This window comes from Symsagittifera roscoffensis, chromosome 3, assembly GCF_963678635.1.
Source record: "Symsagittifera roscoffensis chromosome 3, txSymRosc1.1, whole genome shotgun sequence".
Taxonomy (NCBI): Eukaryota; Metazoa; Xenacoelomorpha; order Acoela; family Convolutidae; genus Symsagittifera; species Symsagittifera roscoffensis.
This window is the reverse complement of record NC_087064.1, coordinates 9,793,445-9,821,306: the sequence shown is the minus strand read 5'-3', so window position 1 is coordinate 9,821,306 and position 27,862 is coordinate 9,793,445. Positions and strand designations below refer to the sequence as shown.

The 27,862-nt window shown below is 43.9% G+C and overlaps 1 protein-coding gene across 2 annotated transcripts; it reads right to left on the bottom strand.

The window, feature by feature from the left end:
• Positions 1–56: 56 nt before the first annotated feature.
• On the bottom strand, positions 57–24,317 carry LOC134842321 (tropomodulin-3-like). Of its 2 annotated transcripts, XM_063858597.1 has the most exons (14): positions 24,308–24,317; positions 8,326–8,494; positions 8,012–8,168; positions 7,680–7,802; positions 6,074–6,169; positions 5,570–5,584; positions 4,911–5,041; positions 4,183–4,290; positions 3,514–3,600; positions 2,915–2,974; positions 2,305–2,449; positions 1,636–1,887; positions 1,245–1,405; positions 57–812 (listed from the first exon to the last, which is right to left on the bottom strand). In XM_063858597.1, exons 2-14 carry the CDS (start codon positions 8,482–8,484, stop codon positions 261–263), a joined length of 2,046 nt encoding a protein of 681 aa, XP_063714667.1. In that variant the 5' UTR covers positions 8,485–8,494; positions 24,308–24,317; the 3' UTR covers positions 57–260. The 2 variants fall into 2 exon arrangements, with proteins under 2 accessions (XP_063714667.1, XP_063714668.1); XM_063858598.1 differs by lacking the exon at positions 5,570–5,584.
• Between the last annotated feature and the right edge of the window lie 3,545 nt (positions 24,318–27,862).

Below are 27,862 nucleotides of genomic sequence, written 5' to 3'. Positions count from 1 at the left end.
TAAAGTTGAGCAAGGACAAAACGTTCAAGTATCTGCACTACCGAATTTGAAATTACAAGGGTAAAACCAGTTTCAAGAAGGGTGAATTGATTTAGATGATCTGTGTTTTTAAAACATCAATTAGAAACTTTAACAGTAGCAAATTTGATTAAATATCATTTTTTTAAGTCGTAGAGAGTAAAGAAAATTGGCCCTCCTAACAGGGCATAAATAATTAACTATAAGAAGCATCTGGTCACGTTTCCTTAAAGGACAACATTTCATTCCTCTTCCTCGTCATCCTCATCTTCTTCGTCGTCCTCATCTTCTTCGTCGTCATCATCTTCTTCGTCGTCTTCCTCTTCTTTGTCGCCTTTATCATCTTCTTTGTCCTCGTCTTCATCTTCTTCCTCGTCATCGTCTTCAGTTTTTCCGTTCTCTTTCACATCGTTTTTATCTTCATCTGCATCTTCTTCATCCTCTTCTTCGTCGTCTTCAGATTTTGCATCTGTTCGGTCCTCGCTCTTGTTCTCTTTCTTTTCGTCTTCGTCGTCTTCCTCTTCCTCCTCTTCGTCGTCGTCTTTTTCTGATTGCACTTTTTCGGCTTCTTCCTCTTCGTCATCTTTCGCTGTTTCTTCTTTGTCCTCTTCGTCTTCTGCTTCCGATTCTTCTTCTTTGTCGTCTTCTTTTTCTTCCTCGCCGTTCTCGGCTTTCGATTCAGATTTGTCCTTATCCTCATCCTCGTCGTCTTCTTCTTTCTCATCTTCATCCTCTTCGTCCTTTTCTGATGCGTCTTCCTCTTTCTTTTCTGTGTCGACTTCCGTCTCTTCATCCTGTCAAAAACACTAATTTTAAACATTTGTTTTTGACTGATTGAAAAATGAGAAATTATGAGTAAAAGGCTGAACGCTTAGAACAAAAAATGAGGAGCAACAAGACATTTTATCCTGCTCATTACAAATAAATACACTTAGGCAAAGCCTGTGGATGATTCGATCCCACGACCAGGAGATCTTCCGACCAATCTTTGGAGGAAATCTTAGCTTGCAGAAAAAACAATTATCGTACTATTACACTACGCTCGCAGTGTAATACAGATAATCAAATAGCTCTCAAACATTTACACATCGAAATTGGCTAAAATCAAGCACAAACATCAAAGTCAAAACAGATAATTCCTCTGTGAAGATTCAATATGATGTGAAGCATGGCCATTTGGATAGGGGCAAACTGTCTACAACTTTCTGCTTCTCTAACCAACCAACCTCATCATCTTTCTCTTTCTCTTCGTCTTCTTTGTCATCTTTATCATCTTCGCCCTCCTTCTTTTCGTCTTCTTCATCCTCATCTTTCTCTTTGTCTTCTTCATTGTCACTTTTTTCCTCATCTCGTTCCTCTTTTTCTTCTGATGCTTCCGCCTCCTCGCCTACGAACGCACAAAAAATTGAATTGGACTATGAAAAATCGATGTGTTACCTCAATCTACAAGTTATTTCATTAAGTCCGCAAGTCCCAAAATTCTGCAGATAGAACACGTTCTTCAAAAAAACTTTCTTCAAAACCCCTCAAGGCGAGTTCAAGAAATCCGTTGAAAAAGTTTTGATGGGAAGCTTGACTTCCAAAACTATCAAATATGAAACATGAACAACAACTCACCCGTGATTCCGTCAGCGGCCCTTTTCCTTCGCACGTGGTCTGGCGTCAGGTACACTGGCTTCTTCGGTTTGGACTCCTCCTGTTTCCGTCTCTCAATCTCCTCCTTTTCCATCTCCACACGCTTCTTCCTCAGCGTCGCGATCGTCTGGCGCTTCTTCTCCGCCAGTTGGCTCAGAAGGTCATCTCGTAGTTTTGGCGTCGGCTTTCGCTCCCGAGTCGGGTCATCCACAATGCCGCGTTCCACTTTACGACCTAAATTTCAATCAAAGAAGTTTGAATGACAACGTTTTTTTTTATCCTTCTACAGCACAAATACTGAGTAAAACATATTTCGAACATCAATTACGGAATATGTGATCAATATTCACGAAATATTCATAAGTCAATTCTTCAGCTCTAAAAAAATTCAGCGATCCGACCAATTTATGCAAAGCTTTTCCGAATTCCAAACTTTTCAAAGCATTAATCAGGTGCGTTTATAAGTTAATCTCTACCGAGCGACTGGCAGTCCAAAATTTTCAGGTGCTATCTCCTGGCATTTATATTACTCAAATCAATCCTCTCAAATTCAGCATCAGCTATTACTTCTACAACAACCAAAAAATATTATTGCCAGGAATCAGTTAAAATTCATTTTTATCAGATTTATTCTATAAGAGTGCTACTCACTAATTTCGACGTTTCGCTTGAGGGCATTCATGGCTCTCGAACAGGGTCCTGGCATGTGGAAGTTGTATCCGAACTTTTGTATGGTCTTGTTCGCCTCTAGCATCTCCGCTATTCTGATCTCACATTTCTGTCCAGCAATCTGATACTGCAAATAAGAAACCCATTAATTAACTTAAGTAATTGAATTGTCTTCAATGTAGCTTATCCTGAAATATCTAAGCATCTTGATAACTATCCGTCTTTTACCTATTACAAAAGGGAAACGGGTGAAGTTCGCTCAAAGCTACAAAAATCGTATATGCTTATCTGATGAAATATTTCTTCAAGGTAAATTGTGGAAATTGTTTACTAGGTACCATAGAGGGGGGGGGGGGGGGGGGGGGTGGTTTACACGATCCTTATCTAATATTACATTTTATGTTATAAATCAGCATTCAAAATTAACTTAAGTGTCATTAGACAGGCTAGTAACATAAGTGTCAACACTTAGGTAAAAAATGGATTTTTGAAAATATAATTTTGTTAATTGCCATATTATAGCGCTCGAATACTGAACTTCCAGCTCGCTGCTTCTACAAACTGAATAATAAACCGATTTTATTCTACTAACCTGATTGGACAGTCTGAGCTCTTTGAGCACTAGATTCTCCTCCACCATCTCTGCGATTCTCTGAAATAAAAAAAAATAAGGATTCCAAGGAAAAGTCGTGCTTCGTGGTAACAGCATCTTCCATTGTATCAAGAAGAGCAAACGGCTCTTTTTCCTTTTTCAACAGCACCTTGTAAGAGCATCAGTTTTATGGTGTAAGGAGTGGTATTTAACGGTTACATATGAGAACCAAATATGTTTGTCATGGCTTCATTAGTCCGCATGTCAAATTTTATAACAATCGGACAAAATCAACAAAAAATCCCCTTGATAATTCACAAGTGGGGAAAGCAGAATGAACCGAGGAAACATATCACTTGCACCTAAAACATTTCGTTTTTGCTTTGTAAATTCCCTTAATTTTCGAATGCAAAATATTTTCACCTCAAAGTTGGCTTTTGCGACTTCGGGCTTAACTAAGTTGACCAATAACAGTTCTCCATGAGAAATATATCATTTTGGACTGATAAGAAACAATGATCTTAGATGGGGAAATTAGAATTGGTACACGGGTTTCTCGAAGACAAGTTTTTGAGGCAATCGAAGTGTCGATTTCTAACCGTGAGTCCTCCTTCGCCTGTGATGTAATTGCTCTCCACGTTAACAGTTTCCAGCACGTTATTCGCTTCCAACACATCTGCCAGCGCCTAAAAACACAGTTTTCAGTAAAATACCTTGTTTCAAAACTTCCGGAACTAATAATTAACTATTTCCTTGACTGCCTTGTAAGCATTACAGCTTTCTATATTAATTTCATGATATCAATCAGTTATTTAGCCATTTAGAAAGTGTAATTGCTCAATCTTCTGTTCAAAGATTACAAAGGTAGGCGTCCGCAAAAGCAACTACATGTCCGTGGAGATTAACTACATGCTACTCTCCAAGAGCTGGTTGAAGACGGGGGGGGGGGGGCTCAGAATATTAAGACCCTTACCATCCTTTGTTACAATTTTACGTTCAGTTTGGCTGAACGAGCCCCAGATATTTCTAAACGCTCCTTTGGCACCTACGTATTAACAGTGAGGGGCAACATGCGCCAAAAAACGATAGAAACCAACAGAAAAGTTTCCGATAGACATTTTCAGAAAATCAGCCGAAAGAAACCTTTAGAAAAACCGCCCGCCTCAAGAAAATTCTAGTTATCGCCCTTCAACTGTTCAATTAATAGGGTTTATAAAAGGGCTTCTATTGTATTACATTCCATTAAAAATGCAAATTTTGCGACTCACATAGGCTAGCATGTCGTCCATGCCTGTGTTGGCCAAGTCGACTCTCTTCACTACCGTGTTAGCCTTCAGTGCCTCCAGAAACTCAACATAGACGTATTTTGGGATCTTCTAAACACACAAAAAACAACCAAGTTATTATTGGCTGAAAAGTCAAACACTGGGGGTCCTCTTTCGTGTTCATTTATACTAACCTTGAGTGGTGAAATTTGGTTCAAATTTTTCAAGCAGTGCCTAAAAATGCGTTTTTTGGCTTGTTTTTTCAAAAAATCGCCTGCGGCCCAAAAAATTTGGCCAAAACAGTTAGTGCTTTGGGAGAGCTCGAAAAACCAATTTAGTCAACCTGAAAAAGAGGCCGACGAAGTTTTTCGAAAAACTTGAAAATCCGACCCCAAGTTTTTTGAAAAATTTTGTCGGATTTGTCGAATTTTTGAACATCCGGCATATAATTATATCCTCAAAATTAAACTCCGTGAAAATCAACTCCATATAATTCTATCCTCCACATTTAACCTCCGTGAAGATTGAAACTCCGTACGTAGCAACTCCATAACACTCATTATTTGTCCACGGAAAAGCAATCCCATCTGTTATTATGTTACAAGCCTTCTTACTCTACTTTCACGACCAATAATTACAAGTCAGTATCATAGTCTCACCAACAAACTTGTCTTTCGGATAGTGAAAAATATATATATTCAACTTTCATTACAAGCAGTCCGTCTACTAACAGGTATGTTATTGAAGTTGATTTCTGTGCAGTTGGGGTCATTGTCCTTAACCATCTGTACAGTTAACTCTACGTCTGTGTTGTTCTTCGCCTCCGGGTCGAAGCGGGAGGGCACAGACACCGTCGGAACACCTGTCACAAAACCCGTAAAGACCATAGACAATTATCTAACCCATGATTTCTTGCAAAAGAGCAACCGAGTATTTATTTTACTTCAAAACAAAAACGGAATTGTAAAAAGCTTAAAGAATGCTTTTCTATGAGAGTTGGATATTGAAACAGAATGATCCAGATAATCGTCCTAATTTCATAAAATGTTTTCCCGTAATTTCTGTTTTTGTATGCAACAAAGCACAACCGCTCCTCATAAACATCTCTGCCCACCACCATTTAGGTGGATATCTACAATAATAATTTTAGGATGTATCAATAGAAAAAAAAATCGCTGGTTAATTTCACTTACCAAAGAACAACGTTAATTTCTGGAACATCTTTGCGTCAGCTGGGCGAACCAAACTTCCGAGAAAACTCCGCTGATTAGTTAAGTACTAAGAAAACAGCACACGTTAGTTTCGTTAACCCGTAAGTAGTTGTTATGCCTGAGCGTGATAGACGTGCAATGTCAGCCAGCAAACCATCTCTAAGCCAGATACTACTTGCCATGAGGTATCAGAGCTGAAACCGAAGAAAGTTCAACTAGGTGAGAAAAGAATTCAGATTCGGTCAAAGAAAAAAGAAGTTAATTACGACATCTGCTTCAAGATAACTGTTTAGTGACCAGATACAGATACGTAACCAATCTGGAATATGAACTAATTTAATTTATATATTTTACTGTAATAATGCTGCGGCTATTTGAACCCGACATTTGAACCCTATAACTTATGCCGATTTAGATTGTTTTACTTATCTCGCCCAAAAACATATAACAGCGCTTCATTTACAAAGTATTTCATTTCAGCCTATCAGAATCCAGTATTTATATTTACGTTTCCATTTCAGTTTTGAAAGTTTAATTTTTATGATTTAAGGCGTAATAAATAAAAAAGGCCCAAAAAAGTAACTAATTACCCTAAACATATTGTTTGTCGAGAAAATGAACTCAAATTTTAATTCGAGACAATCAATGAACTTCCAAAAAAAGTATTGCTCTTCATGACTCACCAGATACTTGGCTGTCGTCAAATCCTCCCTTTTTAATTGCAGTCTGAGCTGCCCAGTACTGTGTCTGGTCCACCATCTGATGGATGCCCAGAATGGCTGAAACACAAACAACTCACAATGATATGAAAATATAAACGAATATCGGAAATAATGCACACAAAAAACTTAAAATTCAACAGAGCGATTTACGAATAGTTCGCTTGTTTCATGCATATTTATCTGAGCGTGCGCTTCAGCAATTCCCACATTGCCAACGTAAATTCGTAAACATTTTTATGAAATCATTGAGAAAACACGCTATTTACACAGAGACGAAGCATTGCTTTGCGTCACTTGCAATTCAAAGCAAGCGTAGCATTGCAAGCTAGTGAATAAAAATGACACGGAAATCGCTTCTTAGAAAAACTTCTTAATTTGAAAAACATGACACAAAAATAGAAAAATTTAATTTCAGAAAAACATCTACCACCAGCATTAAAAAACATTTTAGTATTATTTGAAGAGCAATCACAAAACTAAAAAAAATTTGGCAGGCAAAAATGTGAGCAGAAACAAAAAAAATATAGAGAATTATAATTATTGTCATCAAATTTTTTGAGCGATTAAGTTCAGAGTGGTTAATACCAAAACCGTCCCGATTTAGTCAAAAATCGTAAGAATCAATTTTTGTCCTTCAAATGACATAAAAGAAGAAGACTTATTCGAAACAACACTAGCCGGTATCTTTTTAACCGAACAAAAAAAACAAAGAAAACTTAATCAAAATAAACTGACAAAATAACAAGACTAGTGTTCAATTAAAGTAAGAAGTGTTCAAATCAGAAAAAAAATCATATTTTGAAAATATAATCGACAAAAGCAGACAAACCAAAATCCAAAAATAGAATTTTACCCGGAAAAACGGTGCAAAGGCATTCACGTTGCCTCCAGACAAAGTGGGAATGAGCCTGGTTGTTGGGGTTCAATAACACGGCAAGTTCAATTTCTTATAGAATTGTAAGAAAAGTTGTTTACGGAAAATAAATCTAGTTCTAAATTACCTGACACTTAATCTTGCAAAAGTTGACAATCGTTAAAAATCATTGCCAACAGCCAGTTGGAAATTATTCAATGGATGCAAGGAAACGGAAAAAGTCACTTTTTTTAAACTGAAACTTTTTTTCAAGAACAATCTATGATTGACATTTTTTGATACAATTTAAGAAAAAAAACTAGAACAATAGGTAAACTTTTTTATTCCACAAGGAAATCTGAAAATTAAAATCCACGTTTGAAACTAAAAGTCGACAAATTTTTTGTGACCTTTACACTTTTGCTCTTCGATAGTGCAGTTTGCCTTCCTTTTAACAAAGAAATGACTTGAGCTTAAAAAGAAATCATAAGCCACACCGCGAATAATCACATTTGAGCGTGAACAAATTTTATAACTTACGAAAAAAACGAACAAATCATCACAAATTATAAAAGAGTCTCTTCAATGCGCTTATTGACTTTAAATCAATATTGAATACCATGAAAAAAAAACTTTTAATACGAGATTTTTTTTGTAAAAAGGATCATTCAAAGCAACATATAACAGATTCAAAGTTGCATAAAATTAACTTACACGCCAGATCGATGAGATCGTCTCCAGTTACCGTTTCAAATGCATGTTCCCAACTCTCGTCTTCTAATTTAATATCCTCTGGCTCGTCAACTTTTGTGCTTTCGGGCTCAATCCAAACTTTGCCTAAAACATTTGAATTATATAACCACAGTCTAATCGCAGAACAGTTCTAATTAAGTCAATTATGTCTGAATATCAGATTTAGAAATTTCAACATTTTACTTATCCGATTGAAATAAAAGGGGTCACCGATATTGCAACTAATTTTGCCGTAAATTTAAATAAATACATGATTAGCTAGTATGCTAGGAATAAATTCGACAATTTCTAACCTTTTTTCTCCCCCGTAAAAGGCACATATCCCTCTTGTTGCTTGAATTCCTCTGCCAGTTTGTCAATGTAATTCATGAGATTGTCTCTGCTGTACTTGTCAGTTGGTTCTTTGTCAACTTGGTACCTTGACCTGTCTCTTGCTGGAAGCGCGTTGTTCTACAAAAACTCAGCGTTGATTGTTAACAACATACCAGTAATGTAGGGAATAAAATCATGTAATACCCTTAAAACCACCGCACGACTAGTGACAATCGTCCTTACCCTTAAATAACTCTTAAGGAGTAATAATCTATTTGCTTTTTAAAATTCTAACCTCTGGGTCTATATCATCCAGGAACTGAGCCAATTCTTCAATGTCTTCATCATTCAGATCATCTAAATACTCTGATTCATCTATCTGCAGATACTCTTCCCGCTCTTCTGCAGTCATAGTCCATTGCTTTCTCAATTTATTCGCCGCGATCGAACTCATTATGATATCTTAAAACATCAGCGATAAAGAAAAAATACTACTTTGCTCAGTAAACCTTCAAGAAAACACTGGCAAAGTTTTAGACAAGATCAAAAGAGCCAAAGTCGAACCCCAAGATGCCAGAGAATCGATTGAAAACACCGCATTAGATGAAACAAAAATATCTCTTGATGCGAGAAGTTTATACAAAATTTGCCCTGAAAGAAGCCATATCAATTGCCTTACAGAGGTTGTACATTCAGGATTATCCCCCTGAAAACCACAGATCTACAATAAGAAAGCTATTGAATAAGGCGATCAGCGAAATATCGTTCAATGTAGCAGTCATTCACTTCATTCGCATAAGAAGCTAAGAAAATAGACTCTTTAGACGATTTTCCAAGGAACAGACAATATCTCTTGTTGTATCAGCCGGTCAGAATGAACAGGATTTGAGCTTGAATTTGGAAAACTAAAACTGGGCCACAAAAGCTTTCTTTCTGTAACAGTCGCCTACTTCAGTCACATATGAGGCTTAAGAAAAATAGGCCCTATAACCATTGGCTCAAGAGTCAGGGACACTATCTCTTGTGTTTTTCTACCTCAAGAACGGTCGGAGCCAATTCGGTTCGCTTGCGACATGAGACTAGAACCCGTTACAGCTTAAAGGCTACTACCAAAATATCCCCCCACTCTAGAAAATTAGAACGTTCCCATACTTAGGTCTCGAAATACCCAAAACACACGAACGCCGTTAAAAACAGGGTCGGAACAATCCGTTAAGTTACTTTTTATTGGACAGTTGAACTTTGATCCATTTCAGATGGATCAACCTAAAACTCGCCTTATCTCAACATAACAATCATAAAACACACTCAAGAAAACTAAATTTGGAACTCACCTGTCGACACACTCGAGAATAGGGAGTAATTAAATTGATGAGCAACTCGAGTATTAAATAAAATAACTTGATAAGTTCAATACTAATCAGTTTCAATAAATGAATAAAGTTTTGACTCTAGAATTGAAGTTTTAGTCTGAACCATTGGGACACTCCAGCTGTCCACCTTTCCATTGAAGGTTCACTCTGGTTCAGTTCGAATAATTGTACTCTTCTCTCGTGATTATCTCGCCTCCTATTTCAGGATAAGACGGCTCTACTCGTGTCTTATTTTTGTATCTGGAAATTGCGAATAGCAATTTCCCGCTGTTTTCTTAAGTACTTTTCCGCAATTGTAAATTCGGTCGTTCTCATTTTTCATTTTATGTTTTCAGTTGTCGCGAGAAAACTGAGCATGACAGGCTCCATTCGAAATTTTGAAAAATAAAACTTCACTCCAAAATCACGTATATTCGTGTCCCTCAAGGTCAAACTTCCAGATATGACCGACTGGCACATACTCCCCGGACTCAAGATCGATGTCCTCATCGCGTGCTGCCACTGTCAGTGAATCCCCAGAAACCCGAGTGCCACTCAAGATACAGTGCCAGTGGTCATTTACAGAAGTTTGCAGCAGACTTAAGTTTATCTACACCCCAAAATTCACAACCATATAAAACTTTCACACTATCGCTAAACAGCAATCAAAATCTGCACACACCTGCACCTGTGAATTCTCGCTTTTTAAGCTAGTAATTTAAAATTTCTTTTGTCCTATTCAATCAGGAAGTTGTCATGCAGCAATTTGATTTATATAATAGATGTAGCATATTAATAACAATATCTCATTTGTTAAAATTTCTTTTTGGTGAACCCAGATTTCATCCGAGTTCACCCTCGAGCCCCCTCCCTCTCAAGACTCAAGACTCTAGAATTCCCTTTAGAGCCACCGGCTCACCTTGTGTTCTTCGCCTTCGAGGTACCAGACCCAGATACTGTAACATTCGTCTACTGCAGTCACACATGAGGTTTAAGAGAAATAGGCCCTATAACCACTGGCTCAAGGGTCAGGGACACCATCTCTTGTGTTTTTCTACCTCAAGAACGGTCGGAGCCAGTTCGGTTCGTTTGTGACATGAGACTACGACCCGTTACAGCTTAAAGGCTACTACAAAAATACCCCCCCACTCTAGAATTAGAAACGTCCCCATACTTAGGTCTCTAGATACCCAAAATACATGAACGCCGTTAAAAACCGGGTTGGAACAATCCGTTAAGTTACTTTTTTGTTAGACAGTGGAACTTTGATCCATTTCAGATGGATCAACCTAAAACTCGCCTTACCTCAACATAACAATTATAAAACACACTCTAAGAATTTAAATTAAGTACTCACATTGTAGCACGCTCAAGAACCAGGAAGTAAATAAGTCGGTAAGCAACTCAAGAATTAATAAAGTAACTAAAATGAGTTTAATGTTAGTCAGTTTTAATAATAAGAACAAGTTTTTTCTCTAGACTGTAAGTTCTCGTGAACCATTGGGACACTCTAGCTGTCCACCTTTCCACCGAAGGTTCACTCTGGTCCAGTTAATAATAGTACTCCAATCACAACAATCCAGTTCGTGGGAATGCTCTCGTCTCTGTTTTAGATGGGACAGCTCTACTCTTGTTCTATTATGACAGAAATTGCGAATAGCAATTTCCCACCGTTTTATTTAGCAACTTTCCCGCGATTGTTACTCGATTGTTCTGACTTCTCTTTTCTGATTTTCAGTTATCGCGAGAAAATCGTGCATGACATGCTCCATTCGAAATTTTGAAAAAATTAAATTTCTCTCCTAAATCAAGTGTTTTTTTGTTTCTCTCAAGGTCAAACTTCCAAATATGACCGACTGGCACATACTCCCCGGACTCGAGATCGATGTCCTCATCGCGTGCTGTCTTCTGCCAGTGAGTCCCAGAAAACCGAGTGTTACTCAAGATACAGTGCCAGTGGTCATTTACAGAAGTTTGCAGCAGACTTAAGTTTATCTACACCCCAAAATTCACAGCCATGTAAAATTTTCACACTATCGCTAAACAGCAATCAAAATCTGCACACACCTGCACCCTCGAATTCTCGCTTTTTAAGCCAATCATTTAAAATTTCTTTTGTCCCATTTAATCAGGAAATTGTCATGCAGTATTTCCATTTATATAATAAATTTAGTATATTAATAACAATATTTGCTTTGTTAAAACTTCTTTTTCATGAATCCTGGTTTCACCCGGACCCACGCTCAAGCCCCCCTTTCCCTCTCAAGACTCAAGATCCATTCGAGCCACCTGCTCATCTCGCACTCTTTGCCTTGGAGGTACTGCACCCTGAAGTACTAGATACGGCAAACTGTCTCAACAGTTCCTCTTCATCATCGGAGCTAATCACAATCTCCTCCCAAGCCTTCAGCTGCTCGTAGGATCGCATCCATTCTCTTTGCTCTTGCGACCTCTTTGCTTGGTTGGGTAGTGCCTTCACCCTAGATTCCCGGTTCAAACAAAAGGAGTTGTGCAGGCTCAAGCTCACGTTCTTCGCCAGGTCCTCCTCTAGTATCGATTCCCTCGCCTTGGTATTGTCTCTAGACATTTTACCCACTCTCTTCCATCCTGTCGTGATTGCATTACAATGGGTTAACAGGGGTCTCTTGAAAGCTTCCGGCCCAATCTCGGCCTGGAACTGTCGATACTCTTTTTGATGTTTTCTCATGTGATCTTTCGTTGTCATGTACAACCAGGATGTTAGCGTCGCCCGAAACCATGGGAAGTACCTCAAACGGCTCCAGACATGTCTGACTTCCGTTGGTATGGCGAATACCTTGCACGCAGTCTCAAACAACTCGAGTCTCCTACTGTAGTCTATCGCGTATATTGACTCAGCCGTTGGCGTCCCCGCTTCCCGATACTTCGTTATATTCTCTTCTATCCATCTCAGAGCCAACATCGTACTCACTACCAAGATCGTCACCTTCTGTCGGTGATCCGGTAGTCCGATCGACCAGATTTCTTCCATATCCCACACCAGGCAAAGGTTCTTGTGATCTGGATACCACACCGTTTGCGCTAAACAGTGGCATGGGCATTCTCCATGGGTGATTTCAATGCTCCTGAGGTTACGCTCCCCCGAGGCTTCCAAGAGAGGCTCAAGCTCCATCATTTTCTCATGCATCGTGTCGTTATCTTCCAGGTTTGGAGCACTTCCCACAGGTTTTCCGATCACGTTTTGTCTCTCGTGATCGCTTGTGTTCTCTCTCTCCAACTTCAAAAGTTCTTCTCCCCAGATTTCAATGTTTCAAGAGCCACCCACCACGTCCGGGAGGTGTTCCTCGTCTTGTTCCTTTCCAATGGATCACTTGTCACTCGCTTGCCCGTGGCCTGGTGTGCCTTCGAGATCCATTCTTTGCCGACATCTACTTCCCATGTCTGTCCGTTCGTTGAACCTCTCTTCACGTTTATCTTTTGAGGCTTGAAGTCTTCCTCCGATGTCGAACTGGTGGAAACCTCTATTTCCCTCTCTACTTCAAGTGGTCTTCTGAGCTCCGAGCTGCTCTTGTAGGCCGCCGTCTTGCATCTAGCCAAAACCATGGGCGCCGTCTCTCTCAAGTTTCCTTCCGAAACAGCATCCACTGAAGGACTACCCAATCCTTCCACTTCTCTCTTCCTCTTGCGAGTCTTCACATCTCTACTTGAGGGTGTTGTGGCTACCATCACTGATTCGACCTCTCCATCCACTCCTTCCAACTCTTGCCTCCCCCCTGCTCGAGCCTTAAGGATATTAGTACTTTTAATCATATTACTAGTCCCAACCTTATCAACCATTTTATCTACAGTTTTTTGTCTCCGAGTAGAGCTGTCCTCACATTTTTCTTCTCTAGTCTTAGATCGTGAATTTCTCAGCTCTACCAGCTTGCTCAGTAGCTCTTTTCTCGCCTTCTCATCCAGGCCCGTTCCTATCAGAAGCGGTTCTCCAAATCTTACGACTGTGTCCCACAGTTCCTCCTTGAATTTGTCCAGCGTCGTCTCGCTGCCCACTTCTTGATTGAATTCTTCCAAGAACTCCTGCCAAGCATCGTCCTTCAGTGATCCCAGGAATATGTCCCTGTTCCCTTCGAAAGTGTTCTTTTCCCTTTCCTCCGAGCTCAAGAGTATCATCCCCATATTGAAGGTCTCACTTGCCAATGGCAATTCCAGATCCTTCCGGGGAGACGGAATCAGGGGTGGTGTGGCAGTATCTGCCCAATTCTCCTCGCTCAAGTCTTTCAACAGCTCTTGAGTGGTGAGCTCCTCCCCTGATGGCCCTGGTTCAGGCGTATTCCCCACTTCCATGTCTTCACCGGCTTCACTGAGAGTTTCATCCATACTCTCCTCTTCTGACTCATGTCTCCTTCTCTCGAGAATTTTCTTAAATCGGTCCTCGACGGGTCCGCTCCTCTTGTCTCCAGGTGTGTCCACGGAAAGTGGTGATGGTGTCGTGGGATCCAGCTTTTTGTATTCCGTCAGTGCTACATGCAGTTGACCTGCTGCATCTAGTTCTGTTCCTTCCTGTCTTATTTCCACCTGTTCCAAGCCATAGGGCGCCCTATATTTTCTCGTGGCAAATTTCATGTCGTCCACCAGTGCGACGTGCCCCTCCATCACGATCATCCTGCCATCATCCCATATGGGCAACATGCTCTCAAGTCCCTCCTTCTCTAGAGTTCTCAAGACCTTCCGCACCTCATACCCTGGGGGCTGCGAACCTCTACTCTTTTTCGCTTGCGTCGTCCACGAATTTACCTTCATCTCGCTGGTATGGAAGTAGACCGCCGCCGTGTAGCCAATGAACAGGGGGTCCCAGCCATCAGTGAAATCCTTCTGCATTTCCTCCGTCGTCATCCTCGCCATTATGGAGGGAACTACCAAGGGACTATTCATTCCCAAGGTCATCCTCCTGACTATTGGGAACTCAGGCATGGTGGCTGGGAGGATTTCTTTCTCCATTATGGTCTCCAGCTCCCTCTTCACCAGTGCGAAGCACTCCTTCCAGGCAGGAATTACCAAGATCTCTCGTCCGTCCGCCGTCAATGGGTTCAAGTTCCAGAATTTGGGATACATTTCGATGGGACCCTCTCGCTTGCCTCCCATTCTACATTGCATTTGCCCCCTGAAGTTGTACACTATTAGTTCGGCATCTTTCACCTTTCCAAAGAGTACCGTGTTGCTCATTCGCCCTCTGAGCACTTCCTGCTGACACCAATTTAACGCCGTCCCATCCAGTATACTGATAAGGCTCAAGTGCGTTACAGAGTGACGATACGTTGTCACCAGGGGGTCTGGGAACGCGTACGTCACTGCTGGACCATAAATGCAGGTCACCACCTCCTCTAGGCCCCGGATTATCCCCATTGGGTCCGACCTCATTGCCAGGCATAGGTCCGTCAGCAGAGGCATCCCTCTGTTCGTCTTCTTCCATTCTTCTCTCGAAGTTGGATTCTCATCTTCACCCGTCATGTGCCGATTTTGCATCATGAGGTATTGCACTAGCAACGTCTTCAACCCTGCGGCACACTTGTAGGAGCTGGTTTCAATGCTCGTGTGGACTCTCCCCATAGACAGAGGCCCTCCATATTCCATTAATCGATGAAACGACACAAATCCTCCACTCCCCGACTAAACATGTATGCTGGGCCCATGTTGAACAAGTATCTGGGGTAGACCAAATACAGGGCCAAGAGCAGGCTGATGGGCATGCCCAGTATCTCCTGCACGAAGGCTCCAAAGATAGTCGCCGTGGTACCAAATATTCCTGCCAAGAATTCCTTCTCCCAGCAAGGACTCAAGAACTTGAGAATCTCGTAATCCCTCCGAGTCTTCAATTCGCCTTTGGCGTGCTCTCTCCAGAACCCTCCAATCGTCACTTCATTGGCGGCCGAGACAAATCTAGCCACCGTCATGTCTCTTACTTCGGCCAGCTCCAGTTGCTTCTCTAGAAAACTCCAGACTTGTTTCACGAGGAGTGGTGCTTCCTCCCTTGTCTTATTCGTGGCGTTCTCCAGCCTTGGTGTCAAAAATGGCCACCAGCCATTCTCTTGAGTCAAACGATATTTCATCGATCCTAATTGCTTTTCCGTCTCGGCCACATTTCTTCTCTCGTTACTGGGACCTCTAGACCTGCTGGTGGAGTTTGTGATCTTCACATCCATACTCCGAAACCACAAGCTGGCCGTTAATTTGCTTATCGCCGGGTGATCGTCCCCGATGACTGGGCTGAGCTTGAGTTGCCTGGCAAAGTTCGATATCTCTAGCAAGAGCACCTCGTCTAATACCATCAGGATGTCGGCTAGTCAATAAAAGCCCCTTAGTGCATGAGATATGTCCGCCCATGCCGCCGCCAATTCTGACTTGCGAAGCCTCAGGTTCGATGGCTCCAACTCCCGATTGGGGGCTGCCATTAGAATCCGCCATTCATTCCCTTCTGCTATCAGGATCAAGACCGCGTACACAAACTGTAGGGCGGGTGGCATATTCGCGTATCCAGGGGATGTGGTAAACACCACCTTCGTCTTGGACCCGAATCTCGAGACAACATTCTCTTGCACTTCATTCATCGCCGCAAACAACGCTTGAATGGCTTCCCATATCTTCCTCGATGTCGGAATTTCATCGCCCTTTAGTTGCTCAAGAAGTCCCATCGCGTGCAGGTGATCATTCATCCCTGCAAACAACAGCAGCTCAGGTTCACAGGGCATCTCCGACTTTATTGCCACTACCAGAGTTAACATCTGATTTAATTCAGCTCCTGGCAAAGAGTATATCAAAGTCTCCGGCCAGAACAACTTGGGAGACGTTCCTTCGAAGTCTGATCCCGCCACAATGACTACTCTCGCAGCAGCTGGATCTGCTCTATCATAAACTGCCAGGGTTTTGGCCAGCTGGGTACTCCCACAGGGCTTCCCGTACCTGGGATCTTCCGCCAATTTCGAGCCTTCGTAAGCGGCATCTGGCAATCCCGTTCCTCCCGGATTGAGTAGCTTGTCTACCACCTTCAACTGTGCCTGGGTTGCCAACCTGATCCTGGCGATGCTAGTTCGGTGCTTGGGGGGTTCTGCTATAAGTCCAGGACTCCCCAGCAGCTTGAGAGGTCTGTAGTTAATGGGTCCCATGATCGCTTTTGTGGGAATTCCAGTCAGGTCTGTGGTCTTCATCAACTTCGCTCTCGAGAAGTGCGCCTCATGAGCTTTCAACCAGTCCACGCAATGATGCCTATTCAAATCCTCGTGTGACACTCGTTCGATCCCCAGGGTTTCCGCCAATTCTTGCCTGCATTCCAAACTCTCTAGATCCAGTTCTTTCACCTTCTCAGGATATCTCAAGCGAGCGGTCTCCATAGACTTATTTTCCCGTTTGCTCTCTGCCACTACCACTGAGGATATCGCCGAGCTTGGAGGTGTTGATGACGTCACCTCCTCAGACTCCATTCTGGTCTGGCTGCTCCTTGAACTGTCTCTAGTGTCAACTCTCGGTCCCAAGCGACCAGACAAGGCCCTTGAGGCAAGGAATGGTGGGTTCGGAGGTGGTCCTAATGTGAATTGGGCTGTCTCTAGCAGATCCGCCTCCAGCACATTTATGTGTTCTTGGAAGACGTCGTTTAGCCACTCTGCTCCCCTCGGTCTATCAAAATGGATTCCATCACTGGAGGTGTCTTCAGGGAATCCCTCTTTCTCCATGCGCTCTGCCACGTCCAACAGTCTGACAGGGAGCACACTCTTCCGGTGGATGTCTCTTATCACCTTGTTTAGGTTCCGCACCTTTTCGTTCATCTCCAAGGCGTGCTGATCAAACATCATGTTGTAGGGGACAGTACATATCGTCAACAGGATGGGGTCCATCTGAATCCTCAGTTCCTCAAGAAGGCAGCTCACCTTATCGTTCAGCCTTGTTATTTTCCTCGCTTCACCCCTTGATACATCGTTGGTCCCGACCATCAGGGTCACCGTGTATACTTTGGTCATCCCCAGCATGTCAAGCGTTGCCAACATCTGTGGCGTGGCAGCTCCAGCGAAACTCAAGATTCCCGTCTGCCAGTGCGATCGGATCCGGGTCAACACCCGCACCAGGCTGTCCCCTACGATTAGATGAACCGCACCTTCTGGTACCCGGGGTGGCGCCAAGTACTGCACCCAGGCCGCATCATGAAAGCAGTCTCTCCTAGCTTTCTGCTCCGTACTCCAGTCCAGCCGATTGTGCCTGTGGTACCTCCCCTCTGTATTCTTCTTATAACTCAAGATCACGACACTCCTAACCGGCTGTTCCCTCCACGTCGGGGGAAGCTCCGGTCTTGCCGAACTCTCACGACTCTTTTGTCGCAATCTCTCGCCCAGTTCTCTCAGACCCGGCTGGGGTATATCCCGGCAGCTCCACATTCATCAGTGGGCGTATGGGTTGCGTCTCTAGGCTACGCAAGGAAGATGTTGCGTCATTCGGTATCCAAACTTCCAACCCTTCACTCATGTGTTCTCGGGCCTCGCGGTCAAGGTTGAACCGTGCTCTTGCTCTGGGGGCTTCATCCACCTCCATACGTGACTCTGGCCTCGAGCTGGTGACCACTCGCTCCTTCGGCCTGGCTCCCTTCTGTGCATCAAGCTCGCGTTGTCGTTGTTCTATTCTGTCCAATTCCGACCTCAGTTGATCACGATTTGCGGCGTTCTCCCGCACCCTTAACTCCTGTTGATGTTCAGCTTTTTGTATCTCAAGCAACCTCAGAGCCTGGTCTCGCTCGTTGACCGCCTGGTCCCTTTCCAGCTGAACCTTCTCCCGATCCAGCTTTGCCTGATCCCGATCGAGGTTCGCCTTATTCCTTTCCTTCTGCGTCTTCTCGAGCTCTTTCTTTAGAACACCTAGATCCGGATATGCCTCGGTCGTCTGTTGCATTCGTGACATCGATTGCACCCTACTCGAGCTCTGGCTTGTGGACCTTACTGTTGGCCTAGTCGGTAGTGGGAATTCCCCTGCGCCATATTCGGTATTGTTATTCAGGCCAGGATTCCTTGCCAAGTCAAAACCCCTTACTCCTCCATCCACATTCCAAGACAACCATCTGGTCTGTTCTTGGTTCGATATTCCCTCGGTGGTGTAGCCGATCATCAAGACAGCCTCCGTTGCAGACTCCCTGCACTCACCCTGGTCCTCCAACTGGAGGATGGCATTCAGCATCACCGCCATTCTCTCGTCTATTTGGGTGTAGTCCAAGTCCCTCAGGCGTCTGTACAGCTCATCAAGAGTGGGCTTCTTCAGGGTCGCGGGCACGGATTTCCATAATCGGTCTGCCATTCTTCGTGACTTCGGGATGTATACAGGTAGGTGTTAACCAGCTCAAGAATTACCTTACCAGCTCAAGAATTACCTTACCGACTCAAGTATTACCCAACTCAAGAATTCTCTCGAAATGTTCCCTTGCAAATACTTGCTGTAAGTGCCGATTATCGCGAGTTCAATCAAGGTTTCTCTCTCTGTTTCTCGCTTGAGTATAGTTGGATTTTCAACTTTGTTTTTCAAACTTGATCTGAAAACAGAAAGCATATTGAAACTTGACATGTCATGTTCCTAACCTAGAGACCCCCCTTTTACCAGTATGGTTAAAATCTTATCATTTTCATATCACTTAAAACAATTCAATTGGAATTCCCTTAAAAGCATGCAGATTCATTTTATGTTTTAGCACCATTAACTCGTTTTAAAATTTAATTGTCATGCCAATCATATCTTTAAGATCCCTTTACCTGCGCCGCACCCCAGTACCTAACTCAAGACTCCTCCCTCACACCCGACTCGATACCCCCATGTACCCGACTCAGGCGATGCTCAAGTAGTACTTCTTATGAAGATACACCATTATCTCAGTTTCTGCAAAGACCACATGTAGGATAGCGTACAATTCCCTCGGGCTCAGTTTGCCCCTGTTCGGGTCATACACCGGCATTGAGACTTCTGTTATCCCTCTTTCAATCATGAAGTCTCGTAATCTTGTTAGTGCCAATATCATGTGTTCGGGATCGATTGTGTTCCTGTCATTGACCCTCGTTACTAGGAAGCACAGATATTTGCCCGGGACTTGTGCCACTGACGGTGGAAGCGCTGCCATCCCTCCCAGTCCTGGTCTCTGTCTGAACAGAAACTCTACATGCTGGTACTCTCTTTTGAAGTCAGCTTCCAATCTTGATTTGAAACTCATGTCCGCCGTGATGCAGATCGCGCTGGTCCTGTTTGACAGGATGAAGTCGCTATCTGTTATCATGATGTTCTCCGAGTTTTCATTGGGTATTTCGAATTTCGTTTTGAAATTCCGACCTATAGTAGGCTCTGGCTCTTCTTCCTCCAGTTCCAATTCGCTCGTTTCTCTCACTTCCTTGAGCTTCTTTATCATCAAATTTTCGGTGTGGGTAAGTCCTACCCCCACTCCCCGGACAAAAATATTTATCGACGTCCCCGTCGATGTTGTCGGGTCTGAATTGTCCTGAGGAATGTCCAGTGGCCTGTCTGTTGCCGTCCATCCGAAAAGAGGGTCCTCTGTCTTCATGTAATTTGCTGCTGATACATCGACTTGCTGAATGCTTTGTCCTTTGCGGCTCTCGTCTTTGACATCACGCATCCACTCTAGAATCCTCAAGTTCGTGTTCTCCCTCCTCTCTATCTCACTCTGTTCGAGATCCGTTTCTACTTCTGGCGTCGAGTAATCATCCTGCAGATAATGACCACCATCGTCAATGACCTGCCATTCCTCTCCAGCTTCCAGTTCGCCTGCCTTCAGTAATTCCTCGCCCAATTTGTCTGGCTGTATCTTATCGATCAAGAAGTCGTCCCCGTACCTGTTGTACCTCATGCCTGTGCGTTTGCGATTGCCAGTCCTGGTTTCCGGTGGTGTTGTTCGATCCGGTTCCATCCATTTCGGCACCTCGTCTTGCTCCGGGTCGTTCCAGTCTTCTTCTACAAATGATCCTGCATCAGACTCCACTCCTATCTTTTCATTGTCGTCCAAACTCAAGTTCTCATTACCATCATTTTTCTCTCTAGTGCCTTTCTCATTCACTTCACACGCTGGCTCTACCACCAGATACTCAAGACCCTCCATGTCCTTCGGTATGCACCAATCCTCTGGAGACGGGACGTGAGGCTTCAGATTTTCATAATGTGCCGCTCGCCCAGTACTCAAGCGATAGAACCGTCCTTGTTGATGAACCTCCGTTATCATGAATGGTCCCCTCCACTTCTTGAGTAGTTTCTTTGTTCCCTTGGGCGGTATGACATTTTGGAAGACCCACACGTATTGGCCCACTTCATATGGCTTTGCTCGTAATAATTTTTCGTCGTATTTCCTGCGTTGCCTCATTTGCGCTTGCGCCGTGTTCCTCCTGCATAGCTCGTTCAATTCCTGTTGTCTTTTGATCGCTTCTTTCACGTATGCCTGAGGCGACGTCTTTTTCCCTTCGTATTCCGGGTAAAAGAATGTCAGAGGCATTGCTCTCTCCCTGCCCGTCAACATCATGAAAGGACTGATGCCCGTAGTTGAGTGCTGTGTACTGTTGTAGGCTCCTACTACCTGTGGCAGGTATTTGTCCCAGTCCGTCATGTATCTTGAGCAGTACACCCTTAACATGTTGACCAGTGTCCTGTTTTGTCTCTCTACCAACCCATTGGTCTGTGGATGATAGGTTGTCGAGTGTGCTTGAGCAATGTACGATCTCTTCATCAATTCTTTTGTCAAGTCCCCTACAAAAGCTTTGCCGTTGTCCGACTGGAAAGTCATTGGACAACCATACCGCGATATCCAATGCGTTATCAGATGATCACATGTCTCCTCGGCCGAGGCTGTTTGGCACGGGACCGCTTCCGCCAACTTTGTGAAGTGATCTATTATAACCAGTATCTGGTTATATCCCGACTCCGTCATGCAGATTTTTTGATGGTCTATCTGCACCACTTCATTGAACTCTGAGCTCTCAACAGACTTGAGGGGAAACTTCATCTTCCTTGGGTCTTTTACCTGGAGACATGCCAGGCAGGCATTCACCCATCTCTCGCAAGCTTTTCTCATTCCTGGCCAATCAAACCTGTGAAGTATCCTTTGTTGTACTTTGTCTATCCCCTGGTGGCCCATCTGGTCGTGCGATCTGAAAAGCACCTCCGTTTGATACAACTGCGGCAGTATGATGAGGTTGTGTTTGTGTAATATCTTCTCCTCATCTTTCCTCTTGCATGCTACCACCCCATCAGCTGTGTGGTAGAGTAAGTCTTTTTTCTCTTTGTAGAACTGGCTCAAGATCTTGTAGCTGTCTTCCTCGAGTTCCCCCTTCTCCTTGACCCCCGACTGGATCCATTTGGAGAGGTTACTTGTCATTTTGTCATTCTTTTGGGCTCTTATTAGGTCTGACAGCCTATATCTTGCCTTGACATGCTCCTTTAGCGCCATGATCTGTCCATTCATCTCACCAGGTTTGTGGATGTCATCACTCAGCTTCACGCATATCATCCTTTTCACGATTTTCATATCATCTTCTGGCACCAGATTTGTTCTGACGTTTGAGTTGCATGATAGTTCTCTGTATGGCTTCCTTGAAACCGCAATTCTCTCAAGTTCCTCACCACCTCGTATCTCCTGTATCTCCAGATTGTACGTTCCTGATGATGGATCCGTCTGTAACTCCCTGTCGTGGTGCCTTGTCTTCTCTTCCGCCAGTATCATGCACAGACTGTCCTGGTTTTCGCTGCTCTCATCCGAGTCTTCATCCCATCCTTCACGCTCCCCGGACAATTTTCCTTCTCCGGTTCCTTCTTCCGTGAACCTGGAACACTCCCCGGACTCTTGACCTGGTCCCAGGTGCTCAGTATCTTCCTTGAACGTCACTTTCTTTTTCCTAACCCTGGTCTGCTCCAGAATGTCTTCGGGGATTTTGTCAACTAGTGACCGCACGACATCTTTGCTGTCAGTGACGCTTCCTCTTGATGAGTCAGTATCGTTCACTGTCTCTTTTCTCCGAAGTATAGTGAATTCCGGTTTCTCTGTACCCTTCTCCTGGATCACGGGCTTATCATCTGATAGTTTCTCGAGCAACCTCATTAAGTCATCATCTATCTGTGCAGTTCCTGCTTCCACCTGGTTAAGATCATAGCCTTTTGCCTTGAGCGTCTCCTTCACGATCTTCGACTTGAGTATAATCTCAATCGGAATCCTCTTGCTCTTCCTTAAGATGGTCTTCTCTGGAGGCTCTTTAGGCAATTCAGGATGATCTTCTATCGGTTTGCCTGACTTGTCCAGCCATCTCGTGAGTGGAAGACTGTCGTACGTTTCCTTGTCCATGAATGAGAAGCCATCTTTGATTTCAGGCCTGTCTGCTTCTCTTTGCTCTTGTCTCTCATAGAACTCCGTCTTCTTACTCAAGCTGTCGGCATTCTGATGTTTATCTCGCGTTCTATGGTCAATTATCATGTTGTATCCGTCCAGGCGAACTATCCACCTCCCAATGTAACTTTGGTCCATTGAGTACGTTTTCAGCCAGCTCAGTGCTCTGTTGTCGACTCGCAACTTGAATGGTTCACTGCCCAAGTATGCCCTGTATTTCTCGACAAAGGTAACCACCGCGAACATCTCAGCTTTCGGTGCTCCGTACTTCATTTCCGTGTCACTCAGGACTTTGCTCCCGTACGCTATTGGTCTCAAGACTGTCTTCCCATTCCATTCTTGTTCTTGGTGGAGAATCCCAGAAATCGCGACTACCGACGCATCCGTGTCCAGCACGTACATCCCTTTCTCAGTCGGCATACCCAGTACTGGTGCCTCATATAGCTCTTTCTTTATCCTCTGGAATGACTCTTCTGCTGCGTTGTTCCACGTGAACTTCTTGCCCTTGTGTCTCATTAATTGTTGCATCGGGTATACCTTGTCTGCATAGCCTTTGATGAACTCTCTATAATAGTTAGCGAAACCCAGGAAGCTCATCAACTGGTGCTCTGTCTTCGGTGATTTCCAGGTCAGGACTGCTTCCACGGCGTCCGTATCAGGTCTGATGCCGTGCTTGTCTACCATCCTGCCCAAGTATTTTAATGAGTCCTTGAGTATCTCGCACTTTGATGGTTTACACTTTAGCCCCGACCTCTTCATGCATGCAAACACTTCGTCTAGTCTCTCAATGTGGTCTTCCAGTGTTGGCGTCGCTATTACCACGTCATCCACGTAGCACATTACCAGGTTGCCATACTTCTTCGTTACGCCTATCAGCGCGTGTGCCATCAACCACTGAAACGTGGCTGTGGCATTGCAAAGTCCAAACGGCATCCGTTTCCATTGAAACAGACCCAACTCGCAGGCAAACCCTGTCTTGTCCCTGTCCTGCTTCCTTAGTGGTACTTGCCAAAAGGCTGAGCCTAAATCAAGAGTAGTAAAAAATTTTGCATCACCTAACTTCGAGAGGCTCTCATCAATCCTAGGTATGGGATAGGCATCCTTCACCGTGACGGAGTTCAGGTATCGAAAGTCACAACAAAACCTCAACTGGTCGCCTTTCTTTTTGGCTATCACTACTCCACACGCCCACGGTGACTTGGATGGTTCTATCATGTCATACTCTAGTAACGTCTCGATCTCTTTTCTACACGCGTCCGATTTGTGTGGGGTCATGCGCCTCGCCCCCTCCCTGTGTGGTACCGCGTTTTCCTCAAGTTCTATTTCATGCTCAACGAAATTGCAACACCCGATATCCGCCTTATGCCTCGAAAAAACATCCTCGTTCCGCTCTAGTACGTCCTTGATGGCTTCGAGCTGTTCATCTTTCAGTTTGCCCCTCAAATGTTCAATCTCCGGCAGAACCGGTTTTTCATTTTGCATTTTATCTAGTGTGGGTCGCTCTGGAAAGTTCGAACAGCTCGAAAGACCATCATCCGTTTCTGACTTAAGTGATTTAATAAGACCTGAAGAATCTTTTATTTTCTGCAATCGTCTCAAGATACAAATTTTGTCCCTGTGATTGGGACAATCAACAACTTCATTTTGTTTTGAGTTCTCAATTGTTTCATATCGAGTTTTAACCGGTAAAGCATATCCCAGTTTCCTCCCTCTCTGTATCGTGATCGGTATATCAAGGGTATTCAACAAGACACTGACGCAGAGGCCGCTCTTCGTTATCGAAAATGATCTTCCTAAAACAGCAGCACTTTGACTATTAGGATTCGGAACTATGCACACTTGCTTGTTGTCACTTAGTTCATTGTAATTTTTCATCCTCAAACTTACGATTGCCGCTTCATTAGCTTTTAGCCTCACCCTCCTACTCAAGAATACCGGTGCTTTGTTTTCATTTACCATTATTAAATTTACCGGTTTGATTGCGTACCTCCTATCCGGGTTCCGTATCCTGAACATTGCGTTATTTAAATCAATCGTTACGTCGAAGTTCCTGATGAAGTCTCTGCCCAAAATGAATTGGTCAGATTCATCTAGGTTTTCTACCACGATAAAGCTCATCCACAGGTTACGTTCCCCCAAATTGAGGGCTATTATCGGCGTCCTGCCCAGCACCCGTAGGGCCCCTTTGTTTGCAGCTGACAGCCGTATTCTCGAGTCTATCAAGTCACCTTTGTCAAAGCCCATCTTCTCCCAAGTTTCGATTGGTATAACGCTCAAGACTGCTCCCGTGTCAAGCAACCCACGCAACTGAGTCTTTTTGCCACTTATATCTAGCACGTGCCCTGTCACATCTGCCTCTGTTCCGATGTGCATTGCATCTTCTTCAAGCATGGCGCAGTGTCCAATCGATCTCACTTTCAACTCTTCTTTACCTACGTAGATTTGCCCAATTAGGTCTTCGTCACATGTTATCATCGTCTTGGTGTAGATGTTAATCCCATCTATATTTAGCATCACCTCGTGTGGACCATAAGCTTCAGTATACCTGTTATCAACACGTACCGACTTGCTGCCCCCTCTCGTGAGTAGTGCTCTCAGCGCTCTAGAAGTCGTTTGTGGGCTTATACGACTCAAGTAATCTGCGTACACATCAATATGCATTACTGTCTGGTCACTCGGTTCGCTCAAGTTTCTGGTTACCTCGTGGCCGCCCACTGTGATTATCGACATTATTCTAGCCCCGATTCTCGATATGCCGAATGGCTTTCCCGTAATCATTTTTACAGTGTTACAATTCCCGGTCTTTGTTGAGCCCGGTACAGCTTCTGGTGCTTGGTTCGATCCAGTTAATGCTTCGTTAAAATTCTGTCTTTCTATCTCCAGCTTTAGTCGTTGCTCTATTTCTTTCGCAGCCAGGTCCTGTTTCACTTTGGCAATTGCTTCCGTCGCCGCTTTCTCATAATTTATCTCTAGAGAGTTCCCTGCCGCGGATTCTATGGCATCATTAACATGTGATACAGCTTTCACTGTCTTCGTCGGCAATTCCGTGCTTGGTGCTCCTAAGTTCCTCGATTCAAATTCGTTTTGCCTGTTCCGCTGATTCTGCACCGCCGCTAATGCCAACTTATGTTTAGGGTGACTCTGGTCCTTGACCGCTTCCCAGAACAAGGGACAATCCATTCGGAAGTGCCCCTCCTGGTTACAGAAGAAGCATCTTGCGCCTATCTTGATGATTAAGCCACTATAGTACTCGTGTTCCTCCATCTGGCTCATGTCCTCCTGATCTGGTGCATATCCTAGACTCTTCATACCTTGTTTGTATGTTGTGCAGTCAGCCACGTGGTGATCCGCCGACCCGCAGTTCGCGCATGATCTGCGCTTGTCCATGTCATCTCTAGGTTTGTACCATGACGACCTCTGCGGTTGACTTCCCCCTTGTGTGTTCCTGTTTTCTGAATACGAGTATTTCATGGGTTTCATCAGCATGTATTCCCTTGATTTCTGTCTCATTTCTTCTGGGGTTGGTGCGCTGTCTTTCGACAATGTGTAGTATGTTGCTAACATTGTCCTTAAGTCGTCACTTTTTACCCCATCAATGAACTTCGAGGCAATGCTAAAGTTTCTTCTGTTTGTCGACTCCTCTGGGTCACTCCTTCTTCTCAAGCTCTCGAGATCATCTAGGAACCGATCTATTGACTCGTCGTCCCTCTGCCTTCTCTTTTCAAATCGCATCATCGCTTGGTGACCCTTCATGCCTGACCCGAATCGATTCAGCAATATCTCGAAGATCTTGTCCGCGGTATCGCGTTCTTCTTCTTTCTTCGCAACCACGCATTTTAATGCTGTGCCTTCTAAATTGCTGAGTATGGCTGTGCATGCTTGTCTTTCATCGTTCAAGTTGTCTTGCTCTAGATGTAATCTCATCACTTCCACCCACGTGTCAATGCATCCATCTGAGTCGTCTTTGAATTCTTTTGGCTTCTTGAATGTTTTTCTTGATTTCCCATCTCTCCTATCGCTCGATTTAGTGTTCCTCGTGGCGAAGGCCTCTAGAGTCCTGTTCATCATCTCCCAAGTGTTTGCCCATGTCATAGCATCCGGACCTGCGTTGCTGTTAGCTGTTGAGTCCCCCGGACCAGTCGTTGTACTTGACATTCCATTCTTCATGATTGTTTTAGCAGCTGTTGGTGCTATGCTCACCGTATCCCGGGTTAAGGGCAACGGTGTCGATTGCCGCTTGTTCTTTTGTGGTTCCACAAAGTCAACTCTGGTGCCTTGCGCGCGATCCGCTGCCGGTCTTTCTTGTGAGGTAGAATTACTCAAGATTGCATCCAATTTCGCCTGTATTGCACACGAACTCTCGGCCTGATTTTTGCTCATTGTGTCCATTCTCTTTTCCAGGCTACCTAATTGGCTGTTGACATCATCATATCGGTTTTTTAACTGTTGCAAATCTTTTTTGATGTTCTTATCTCGTTCTTCATTGGTGGTTTCTACATTATCTGACATTTCCTTGAGTCTCTCTTCTGTTGCCTTGGCCAGGTTAAAATAACTATCCAGATACTCGTTTTTGTTGTATCTTAATTCTTTTCTTATCACTTCTCTGTCCTCTTCGCTGTGCTTCAGCTTTTTGTCGATCTGATTCAGTTTCGCCATCAAGTCACCTAGCTCAAGAGTAGCCTCTTCATGGTCAGCCGTCGGTCTTTCTTCGGCCGTCGCTTCTGCTCTAGTTTGTTCCTCTCTCGGATTGGCTTCTGTCGTCTTCGTGCTTACTGTTCCAAATGTTCGTGCTCTTTCAGCTTTTGGTTCTTCAGTCACGTTCTCTTTCGTTTTTATTCCGACCATCATCGCCAACCTTTCTGTAAAAGATGTCTTTTTTACTTGAGAGTCTTCTTTCACCGTTTCTTCGGTGTTGCCTATTGCATCTTCCATGTTGTCTATTGGTGAGAATTCTATGGGTTTCGAGTTTGGTTCTTCTGCATTGGGCATTGGAGTTGACTCCGTCGCTATTTTCCTTGTTTCATCAACACTTTGATCAGGTGTCTCTAGATCAATCTCGATGGTGGGTTCTACTCGTTCCCCTTCCATGCCCTCTCTTGCTCTCTCCG